The following is a 12790-nucleotide window of genomic DNA, read 5'->3' on the forward strand; positions in this document are numbered from 1 at the left end:
AAATGGTGTAAAACATTGGGTAGCACTAAAAACAAAGGCACATACATGTTGAATATCATGCAAGGATTAATAATATAGCATCCATTCACTTCAATTATTAATTAAACATCATAATTTTGTCAAAATAGGTTTTGGTTCTAAACCGAAACCTTATGATTAAAAACCATAAAAATCATGTTATCAATGCAAATAAACACTAGATTTTTTTATTAATCATGTATAAAGAAAGGTTATGTACAAAGAAATAGACCAAAATTGATTCAAATTAAGGGGTTACGACAATGTTCTTCCCAAGAACACGAAGAACATTGCCCATAAACCTGGAAAAAACCCAGCCATGCCCAGCCACTACCAAGCCTAGAAATGGACATTATTGGCTTCTAAAACATGCTCTTTTATCTCAACAAGTTTGAACAAAAAAACATAAAAGCATCAAAATCAAGTATGAGATACCAAATTAAAAAAAACTATCAACTTAAAACAACCTACATGTTCATGCAACATGGATTCAAAATTAATTTTAAAAACCTATTTTGTGCATGAACATGCCTAACAAACCCAAGGTAAACACCTTTGCTTTAACATGTATAACTCAAGTTAAACAAAAACAAAAACAAAAACAAAAACAACATTGTATATCCAAAACAAACTTAAACAACAACTTTAATGCATAAAAAACATCAAAATAACTCCAAAATAACTTTATTAAATAAAAATCACACCAATACAAAGGTGAATGCAACATCATTTGTTAAACAATCCAAACCTCTTTTTTATACTTGTAAACATAAATATGAAACAAACAAAAAAAAAGCAAAAAAAAAAAAGCACCTTAAGCAGCTCTAAATTTCTCTTTTAGAGGAGTCCATTTACCATGGTTCATGGGACCAACAAATCAATCATTAGAGGTTCCTTTAGCTGTCAAATCCACAGTAACTAGAGTTTGAGCTGGCTAGATAAGGGCAATGGGGATAAAATGCTACTCGGTTGCTGAATCTACCCCTAAGTTTTGAGGTGCATAAGGGACATGAGCTATTGGTGCCTCCATAAGAAGTTGTGCAAATTTTCCATTTCTACTCTTGAAACTCAGCGCTTGTTCGAGCAAATTTTTTAGTCTAGCTACTTCACCTTTAATGCTCTCAATTTCGTTTTGACAATGAGCCTATATCTAAGCCATTTCTTTGTTTTCATCATTTCTTTTAGTCATATGTAGCAGACCTTTGGTAGGAGACTTACGTTTCAAACTGTGAACATGCATGCTAAATGTATGAGCATGTATTCAAAATGATGAGCTTGCCTTTCATAGGATGACATACATTCATAACTCTTGCATGGTGGACAAAAATTTTGATTGTCCAAACTCTACAATGAAAATTTCTTGAGTGACAACCATTGTGTCACTTGTAAGTCTTGAACTTAAGATGCTTCATAAAAGGCTTTCCTTGATGAAAAACATGTGTAGGGAGCATACAATCTAAGGGTTTGTTCTAATTCTTCTTTGTGAGACGGGGTAGGTTTACTACTTGGTCTTCAAAACGGTCTCAGATCTGCGTAGTGATGGTCTTTGTAAAGATAGTATATGGGTGTTATAAGGAATGATTAAGGTATGCATACCTACCATTACCAAGCAAGCACTTAGATATGAGTTGGGTGTTTCACGCGCCTGAACCCTAACCAATAATCATAGGGCAAATCGCTAAATGTATGAGCATGTATTCAAAATGATGAGCTTGCCCTTCATAGGATGACACACATTCATAACTCTTGCATGGTGGATAAAAATTTTGATTATCCAAACTCTACAAATTTGCTAAGCTTAAAACAAAAACTTAAAAAAATTGTGTTAGCCTCTCAAACATTCACACTTAGTTTACTTATCAATTTGTTTTTCTTTTTTTCTATTTTTTTTCAACCCCTTTTTCTTGATCTTGAAGAGGTTATTTATAAGGTTTTGCTAGGGTTTTGAGAGATTTTGAATCCATTTCTGACCTCTTGATCTTAAGGGAAATGTTGTAAACCCTTGAAAAGAATCCATTGAGGAGCCTTTATATGTGAACATGGGAAAACCAAATAAGTTTTTTGTATGATAATTGCACTAGTTGGGTTGACTGAACTACCCACTTTTGAGGTCTTGTCGGTGCAATTCCGACATCATCATCATTTGAAACTACCTGAATTCGGTAGACGGGGTGCACGCCTTTTATTTAGATCCAATTTTGCTCAATTTATAGGTTTATAACTCCACATTTATGCATTTGAAGTTGTCAACTTGATCAACCAAAACTTTCAAAACGTACGTGCAAGCTGACAAATAACATGTCATTCATCTTTTCTTCTTTAAGTCTGAACGACACGTCATTTAAGGTTCTTAATTTGGAATTTAAAAAATTTCAATTGAGTCCCTACTCTTCCAATTGCTTTTAATTATACTTGTAATTGCCTTAAGACTTTTAATTTCATACAATTTCACCATTGCCAAACTTAATTGTCAGCCCTAAAGTTGACCACTATTTTCATTTTAGTCCATGGTTCTAAATTTATGCATTTCGACCCTCAATTGACCAACAAACTTTTAATTCTTTCAATTTGGCCCTTAATTTGGTCAATTCAGCCATTACATTCACTCACCTTTTTTAATTTGGTCATTGGTTTTGGATTTCTTCAATTAAGCCATTAATTGCCAATCAAACTTCAATATTTATGTAATTAAGCCTTAATTTGACCAAATTAACTCTTAACAATTGCAATTCAACCCCCAGACTTTAACTGCTTCCAATCAAAGTCTAAATTGACTTCAAAAAATCAATTTTTATTGCAATTAAGCCCTCAATAAATTCAATTACACATTAAAAAATTCCAATTGAGTCCTTCAACATGAAATTTTGAATTTCCTTCTTGAAATTGATTTTTTCTTTGTCAATAAGGCCTTTATCAATCGAAAATACACTATCAAATTTTTCAATCTTGTATATTTTTATCTTCCTCAACAAGTCTTCAACAATTTTCTAGGCATTTTGGTATATTCTGCTCACTGATATATTTTTTGTTTTCTTCCAACATTTTTTCAATTTTTTTTGTATTTTCTCTCCATTTTTATTTTTCCTGATTTTTTATTTTAACCAACATGGATGATGAAATTGAAAAAAAAAAGTTGAAAACAAAAAAAAAATTCTCACAATTTTTTATTTTTGAGGACTAAAGTGTACAATGCCCTGGCATCTCATTGTTCACTGTTACAATGAAATTCCAAGTTGTTTTAGTATATTAACTGATAATTTCTCACGCTACTCTATGGGTCAAATTAAACTTTTTCTAGACATAAAAAAATATCTAGGTGTCGATAATGTGTTTTTTAGTTGAAACCAATTAAAATTATATAACAATTGACTTGATATGACCTAGTCAACTCGACATGTCCAAAAACAACCTAGATGACAAAGAAAAATGTAGTTAAACTAAAAAAAATAAAGACGATATATTTTTTTTTAAGTATTGAAACAACAACATATTAGATTGACTCGGATTAACTTAGGTTAGCTTGTCAAATCTACTACCCATGTTATGAGACCTTGATAACCCTATAGAAAACAAATAAAAAAAATTATTTAACTCAATTCTCAATCAACCCAATGTTGAAGGATAAAATCAAATAAAAAAGGACAAAAACAATGACTCGACTTAACCTGTCAAACCCGGGTGAGGAGAATAGGATAACTCCATAAAAAGCAAATAAAAAAATAATTATAAAGTCTAATTATCAATTAATCCAATGTTGAAGTATGAAACTGAAACAAAATCCAATTAAATAAAGGAAAACCAATCGAGTCAACTTGGCTAACCCGCAAAACTCGTAATCCAGGTCATGAGACCATGATAACCCTATAAAAAGAAAATTAAAAAATAATAATTATTATGAAATCTAATTCCCAATTAACTCAATGTTGAAAGATGAAATTTAGAAAAAAAATTAAAAACATGAAAAAAAACCCGAGTCTAACCCACGAAAACCCGCGACATGGGTAATAAGACTTGGATAACACTATAGAAAACAAATCGAAATAAATTTTAAAGTCTAATGCACAGTAAACTTAATATGAAGGATGAAATTAAAAAAAAAAATTGAATATAATTAATCCATCTAACATTTACTGTTGCATTATCTACCAATATGTCTATATATGACAACGAGAAATCATATTTTAGATCATTTGACAACGAGAAATCATATGACAACGTGATTTTGGTTGTGAAAGTCCACACATATTCAAATTCTCTTATCTTTCTTCTCTATTATGAAAATATTGAACACCTACGTCCAACTACTTTCTTATTTTTTTTTTTATTTTACGTTCTTCAGCTTTAATAGTTATGAAATGACCTTCATCAACATATGTTAACATCTAGTGTAAAGAGTTAATACCTCACTTAGAAAGTCTCCAAGAACTGATAAAGGCTCAATATCCAAGTTGATGTCTATTTTCTTAATCATTTGCCTAAGAATGCATCATATATAAGCTTGAGCTATCTTATATTGTTAGGCTTTATATGCGAGGCATTAATGAGAAAAAAATTAATAATATAACGAGGTAGCACATTGAAGGCAGAATTGTAGAGGACATGGTTTTATAAAATTATGAATAGGGTAAATAGGGTATTTTCAAAATCGTAAATATATCAAAGATATTAAATTAAATGCATAGGGTAAATTATTACCCATATTCCTCTAATTGTAGAGGACATGGTTTTATAAAATTATGAATTAATTAAATATTAAAGAAATGAAATGAAATTTATCAATCAAAGTATCTTTCTTTCTTAAATAGGGCTATTTAAATGAAATGAAATGAAAATATTTGACCATTTTGTTAAATTTTTTCATGTATTACATTTATATTCCTTGACAAGTAGATTTTTGTCATATGACATCTGATATATAAAAAAATTAGACGGATAGAATTCATTAAAACGAAATGTACATTTCTTTCTATGTTGGATTCCATGATTTTATTCCATTTGCTTCACATTTAACTTTCATGTTTTACATAAAATACACAAGGCTGCCTTGAACAATAGAGCATCATCCACCCAAATCCCAATTGAAATTGAATATTTTCTCGTTCTTAAATATTTTGAACTGATTGATCCACACTAAAGAGCATTATGTGTACAGTATTGATGTTTAACTCTGCTGTTCAAAAACAATTCCTTTTCCCAAGTACTTCAGATCATAGCACAACAAGATACTACTAATGTTAATTTTGCAAAAAAACGAGAGTGTCACTTGCAAATTTGGAGTAATTTGTTTTCTAGTTGATCCATACTTATTGAATGCCTTCAATCAGACGCATTTATCAACGTTAAAGATTCAGACCATCACGAATAATTTCATTATTCTCTCGAGAATAATTAATTCATACCTTCAGAAACAAGGTTGAAGAGAAGATGAGACAATAGGTCCCGGCCTTATCTTGGGACCTTACTTTGAGAGAATTTCTTGCTCGGAGAGCTACTTCTCAAAACTGAAACTTTTGATTTCAATATACATTGGTATTCGCCATAAACTCCCAGCCCTATAGCAAGCATAACCTTGTGCAATATTTACATAAGATCGAGTTAAGAGTTTTGTGAGAATCTAGCTTATGTAAGCAACAAATTGATTTTTGAATCTAATATCTTGTTTTCAAATTTGTTGGCAATTTTCAAAATTTTGATTTTGGTATTTCTCGAATATTTCTCAATTTGTTTTTCAAATTTGTTTATATTTTTTAAAATTTCCGAGTAAGAAATTCTATATTTTCTTCTGTCCATGTTTAATAAAAACAAATGAACAAAATCATAGTTTATGGATCATATAAAAAACAAATTCAACAAAAGAACTTAATCATTTTTTTTTTAAAGGAACCACATTAAAATATATAAATAATAAAAGTACGAAATATGCTATTAATCTTATTGTTGATTTTATAAGGTAGAACTTGCCACAAGGTTCATCAGGGCTTGCACAACCTTTTAATACCACTTATATATATATATATATATATATGGTATCATCAAATGCGCATTATATCAGTGTATGATTTTAAGTGTTTTTTTATATATATAGTAATCGAGGAAGAATATTATTAAGATTTAGCCAATGCTATTAAAAAAATGACAAATGAACTAAAAGAAAAACTTATAATGAAAAATACAAAGAAATAACAAAAAAATATTAATCCTGAGCATTAGACCACCTTAACACACAATCTAAACATCTAGCTAGATCAATACCTATATATATAAAATTCTCAAATCTAATATGAAGCCATTAAATTAAACAATACAAAATTAAATCATAAACTTTATCTTAATCATGATCAAAACTAATTTGTTATGAATAATCCAAATAGATCAATAATACCACAATTTGTTAAAGGATTTCATTAGTATAATGGCATTACTATCTAGAGAAGTACTGATTAGATGTGGTTCAACGTTCATCAATTGAATTTCATTTATATTCCATCAATTTAGTTAACACGATGTTAAGAGTACATATGACTTGTATAAAAATTCTCATTAAAAGAAAATTAAGGCTAGAAATTAAATCATTTAGAGAAAAAAAGCAAAATTATATAAGCAATGGAAAAGAAAATGAAATTCAATTCATTACAAGTGATTTTTATTTTTATTAAGAGATTTTGTTAATAATTTTATTCAAACAATCTTTTTCTGTGTAATGTCCTTTTAATATTTAATTTTAACTACATATTCTTAATAAAATGCAGAGGGAAATTTATATTGTCCTCCAACGGCGTTCTTTTATATCATGATATTTATAGTCTATTACTTAGCATCGATCATTTCTTTTCTAGTAAAGGCGTTAGATATAATAATGCAGTATTTTCAATGTATTTTGTACAATTTGAGAAATATATTTATTAATTTGAGAAACTCATTCCATGTTTAAGATGCAAAATGCCTCATCTATTTCACTAACAAACATAGAAACCAGAAGAAGAAGAAAAAAAGATTGAAAATTCTGTATATGATAGGGAAGATTGGAGCTCGTGGAGCGTGTAAAATGACTACATGCTTTAATTGTCTTGAGTGAACAACTTTCAAAGTCCAAATAATTGTCATATTATTTTGAGATCCTTTTTGTTTTGGTCACAATAACCTACAAATTTCACAGTACTGCCCATGATTTGAATATAAAATCAACAAATTAAGTTAACAGCTCTTTTTTTTTTAATTATTATTATTAAATTTTTTTTATAAGCACCAGTAAGTTCGTTATAGAAAAAGCACTTTGCAAAGTGGAATCTACTGAACGTTTGATTTTTCAAATGGATGAAGCCCTGAGTAAACAACTTTAGAAGAACTATAATAAAGTCTTTGTCAAACAACACAAAAGTGGAAATTGATGGGAAAGGAAGAAGCAACATAACCACCCTTGGTTTTATGATAAAAAGTGGACTTCTTGATAAGATTTCTTATAAAATATGAAGAAAAGATGAGGAAAAAAAACCTCTTTACTAGATCCCAAACATCTTGCTGCTCGATCACTACGATCAAGAGAACTTTCTGGTACTCGATCTTGTAGATGATTCGTGTGGCTCGGACCCTAATCGAAGTTCAAGGTCCAATCCTGCTTGCGAGGTAGCTTGATTGAACTCCATCTTGTTTTCTTCACTGCCATCAGTGCCTACCTTCGCATCAACGATAAAGGGTAGCTGCTGAAATTCTTCGCTAGCCTTATTTCTAGGAGTAGCACAATCATCTTCAATAGATGGAGCACATGGGGTTTCAGGCGCACTGCTTGTTTCCTCAGTCGACTTTGTGATGTTCAAAGAAAGAAAGTTTTCGTCCAAAGCTTGTTTGAGTTTTGCCCTATCTCTTCTATGGATATTCATGTGGCCTCCTAATGCTTGTGCATTTGTGAAGCCTCTCTTGCAGAAAGAACAAGTATAAGACCTTACATGACTTGAACCCTGCAGGTCATCTGAACTGCATGCCTTCTGGTCGGACTTTCCGGTGGTCGTGAGACTAATATCCATTATTTCAAGCCTGAGAGGAAAGAGAGAGAAATTGAGAAAATAGAGGGAGACAAAAGGATGGAGGCAATATTATACGGGTCAAATGATCAGTTGCAAGAGAGGCTTGGATCATTTAGAGGAAGTATATCTGGCCAGGATAATTTTCTTCTTGCTAGGTAGCTTAGATGCATGAACAACAAATTTGATTTTATCAACTCACTTTTAATGACCAAATTGTCCTTCAAAACTGGTCAGAATTTTTTTTTTTACCGAGTTTAATAATAGCAGCCATTTTACTTGTCCGAAGTTCCCTTCTGTTCTATATTTAATACAAATTAGATACGTGGAGGAAAGGTTCTAAGAAACTCATATTCCAACTTTTAGAGCTTGTGAAAGGATATTTGTATTCTATAGAAATTGCAGACTTTCCACTATCAATCTTTTGATGTGGACGTTTGAACTCCTCTCATGTGCTGGTCAAAAGCCTAGGTAGTCTGCAAGTGCATAGCTTCAAAGAACGGTGACGTTTACACATAAACGAAAGGGGAAGAACCGGATGGATGGAGAGAGAGGAATCGGACATGTCTCTTTCGTATTAGGTTTTGTTGAATATCCATCGGAATGCATAGAGACTTTCTATACCCTGTGAGATAATTTTTAATTACATCAATAAAATGTATATATATATATATATATATGCTACTATCTTGTTTCATAGTAATAATAATAAAAAAGGGGATGCCTCATATGTTCATAAGTTACCCAGGGAATTAGATCGACTCTTGGCTTCGTGATTTTACATAAATGAGTTTAATTACTTTATTATTTAACATATAATCAAATGGCTTGGCTTTACTGTAGCAGCAATGACCAATGAAAAGCCATGTAATTCGTCACTTTTATCCTTAAAAGTTTTGAGGTTTTTTTTTTAACTTTAATTTTATTTTTTAATATTGAATTCACTTAGTATTGAATTTTATAATTTATTTTGATTTATTTTTTATGAAGTTATCTCAGTTTTATGACCTGAGTTGCAAGTTTTACAGGTTAGCCGTATAGACTCTAGTAATCTTTTTTGGTCCAACAAAGGGTTGATTGGGAATCAGACTTTATAATTTTTTTCAATTCATTTTTTATGGAGTTATCTAGGTCTTCTGACCCGGGTTTGACAGGTTAACCCAAGTTGACTTAGCTTATTTTTTATCCCTTATTTATTTATTTTTTGAATTTAATTCTTCAAAATTGCATTGATTGGAAATTAGAATTTATAATTTCTTTATATTTGTTTTTTATATGGTTATTACTGTTTTATAACCCGGATCACGGGTTAAGCCAATTGACTCAGCTATAACACCCCAAATAGATAATATGTGGTCACATATTAAAATCAATGGAACACCACTATAATAGCGTGAAATTGTTTTTGAAGCCTAGTTAATACATATCCACCCTCAGTTAATACATAGTCCCTAATCTTTTAGTTGACCCTTTTATAAGGCATAAGCCCATAATGATATTTCTTACACTAAGACCAATAAGTAGCCCTAAGCATAAAGGTCTTCACTTCGAGACCCTTTTTAATCACCATTTAGAGATATGATAACATAATCAACAAGTAATCATTGTCCACCCACATCTATGTCAAAGATGTATACCCAAACATCTTTCTAGTCTTTGTTTATACGACCAACTATTATTCAACAACTACCTCCAAACCTGTGTCTGGTACAAGAAAAATGAAATCAACCCCCTATTCTTTATGGCCGATCTAAAATAACCATTTAGAGTCTCACTCTTATAAGTAAAATACGCATCCAACATGTCTTTTTAGAAACCTCAATTCTAGCCCCACTCATGTGGCTGACTTCCATGATTATAACTCATACGTACTTACCTTTAATACCTATTTACAAGTTAAACCTCTCATTGGGGTTAGTTTCCATACAACATTTCATTCAACGTGACTATTATTAGATATCAATCCTACCCCCCTCTCATGTGGCTAGCTACCATATCGCAACACAATTCTCATGATAAATATCACAATAACATTTCATCAGTCTTTTTACCAATGCATTACCACGCAACGTGTAACTCATCATCAATATACTACTTAAAAAATTAAGAATTGTATATAATATTGAAAAATTAAAAAGGGTGAGGTGACGAGCACCTACCTAATTCCCTCACTAGTCCGACCCCGCTCGGTCGGGGTTCCACACCTGATGCCTCTCCTACATCACACAAATTTGTGCATCAAGTACACTCCTTAAATATTAAGTGTTTTCTTCTTAAAACTTTCAATAATCTAAGTACTTAGTGCACATAAATTCTATCCCTTACATTTTCACACCTTACGCATAAGGTTTCCAACACTCAAACTTTTCCAATAATAACAATATCTTTCTGCAAGCTAGTTACATGCACACATGCATTATGTTTTCCTTTCCACATTTTAATCACCCAACTTTCCCATGTTAATTAAGTTTTGGGGCTGCCCAAATTAGCCCCTTTACATCCTGCAATAGGGCTTTCATGGCAGCCCTATTTTAGATACTTTTAGCCATCAAAGAGTTTCTAACCTTTTCAAAATCAGGCTTACTACTTCAACCATTATTTTCACCTTCTTATGGTGCCAGAACAACCCCTAATTAATCAATTTTAGGGTTGCTACAACATCCCCAAGTTTTGCACCTAAAAACCCCTTATTCAACCCTCCTTTCTCTCAAATTTAGGGTTGTCGTGAAAACCCCTATCTTTTCCTTTGTTGAAGTGTTGAATCAACTATTAACACACATATTATAGCTATATTTGTAGCTATGGTTCGCCGAAAATGGATTACTATCTCAACCCCCAAATCTCACAGTACACCTTACACATTGTTTTTGAAACGTACAACTTCAAGTCCAATAAACAATATCATCCAATCATATACAAAATAATACATCCAATGATCATGATCATCTAGGCCAAAATTAATCCATTGGTTTTTTTTCCAATATTTTTCTTCAATTCCCTTTGCTATTTACAAATAATTAAGCTCTACAACACATTGATTAATCAATTTACATGTATATTAATTTTTTTAAAAGCCATTCAAGATTATGAAATTCAAGAATCCAAGAACTTAGTTCTTTCTTCTACATTACATGCGAGAATCAAATTCTCCATAATTAGCTATTATTAAACATTAAAAATCAAGAAATCCAATACAATAATACACTCTCATAGGTGGACATTTTGGCCAAACCCCCCTCCCTCTTTGCCCAAGGGATTTCCTTTTAAAATTTATGACAAGAATTCATTAAAGCATCACACACATTTGTAAAGATTGTTAATTCCTAATGAGATACCTTTTCTCCTCAATCTACCTAACTTTAAAAATAAAAAAATCAAGAAATTCAAGAATTCTTTAAACTTCATGCAATAAGTCATGTTTATCACACTAATGAGGTTCATTCAACAATAATTGTTCACAAATTCAAATAAATAGTCGTTACCCATGCATAACCCTAATTGGTTGAACCTATCTCCCTCTCTTTCTAAAGATTTTTCTTTAATCTTAAACAACTCCTTACTTAATACTACTCCCTTGTTATGCCTATTAACCAGTTTTGTCATTACTTTACAGTTTCCCCAAATTCCCAACATGAATCCTAAAATTAAAATTAGGATTTTTTCAATATGTTTCCATGTAATGGAAATTATTTGATCCTACACCTTTTAAGTTGTATTAACATCATTAATTCATCAAGATTTTCAAGAAAACACTTTCCCCCTAAATATTTCTTCTTGGCTGAATCCTTTACCCCTATAATTCTTAGTGGTTTTCATTTTATTTTAAGCATAGAACCATTTGATCATAATTCATCCTCATCTACTTTCATGCATTTAACAAGAAACAAGGTTTTCAAAATACTAACATCCAAATCTCTAAAAATAAAAAATTTAATAAACTCAATCTTTCATCAAGATTTCATGCATATAACTACATATATTTCATCAATGATGTTCCCTTAATATTAGTCATGCATAAATTTCAAAAAGAATACACACAAAAAAATCCTTGTCTTCGTCGAACCTCTCTAGGGTTTTTATCCAAAATTTTTCTTCAAGATTCTTGCTTAGTTATACCAATTAATCCTTATCTCGAGGTTATACTATGTAATATTTGCAAAGAACACATTTTTCCTAATTTCTCATAAACCCTAGTTTGCACAAGAATTGAACACTCCCTTAAACAAGTTCTTAAGTTCTTGATATTTTTTAAGTTTTTGTTTTTCTCTGTTGTGTTCCTTATTAGACATGTTTCCTTTCTTCTTCTTTTTTATATAAAAAAACAACGAAAGCTTTCACTCCCACAATACCCTCTATACTCTTCTTTCAATCGCTCTTGACAATAGTGTTCTCTAGATGTGAGAATAGAAGCTACAAGTTTAAAACTTCTCTCTCAGCCCTCTTAAAAACCTCTGGCCTCCTCTCTTTGTTTTTAAAAGAGAGCTTATTTTTTTTAGTACTTAAGTTTCCTATTTCCCAATTATGGCACTCCCCTCTTAGGTCAATCTTAGTGTTCAACCCTAATCCCCTTTTTTTATACAATTTCACCCCCCCTTTTTTTATTTAGTTTTCTCTTCTTTTTTTTAGTTAGGGGTTTTACATTTTTTTTTCCTTTCTTAGTCTATTTTTTTTCATTTTATCCTTTAATATTATGTTGACTGAGAATTAAGCTTCATAAATATTTTCGATTTACATTTATAAGATTATCCTAGTCT

The 12790-nt window shown here is 31.0% G+C and overlaps 1 protein-coding gene and 1 long non-coding RNA gene across 2 annotated transcripts; both read right to left on the reverse strand.

Moving 5' to 3' along the window:
* Window positions 1–1881: 1881 nt before the first annotated feature.
* Window positions 1882–5582, reverse strand: LOC112324510 (uncharacterized). Its single transcript, XR_002978397.2, has 2 exons — window positions 5418–5582; window positions 1882–3879 (listed from the first exon to the last, which is right to left on the reverse strand). It is a non-coding gene; the product is annotated as an uncharacterized LOC112324510 (long non-coding RNA).
* Window positions 5583–7439: 1857 nt separating this feature from the next.
* On the reverse strand, window positions 7440–8199 carry LOC7468821 (transcriptional regulator TAC1). Its single transcript, XM_002323483.3, has one exon. It carries the CDS (start codon window positions 8037–8039, stop codon window positions 7554–7556), a length of 486 nt encoding a protein of 161 aa, XP_002323519.1. The 5' UTR covers window positions 8040–8199; the 3' UTR covers window positions 7440–7553.
* Between the last annotated feature and the right edge of the window lie 4591 nt (window positions 8200–12790).

This window comes from Populus trichocarpa, chromosome 16, assembly GCF_000002775.5.
Source record: "Populus trichocarpa isolate Nisqually-1 chromosome 16, P.trichocarpa_v4.1, whole genome shotgun sequence".
NCBI lineage: Eukaryota > Viridiplantae > Streptophyta > Magnoliopsida > Malpighiales > Salicaceae > Populus > Populus trichocarpa.

Bases quoted from the DNA above. Each gene is read 5' to 3' on its own strand.
- LOC7468821 (XM_002323483.3), bottom strand. From the start codon at position 8,039: ATGGATATTAGTCTCACGACCACCGGAAAGTCCGACCAGAAGGCATGC.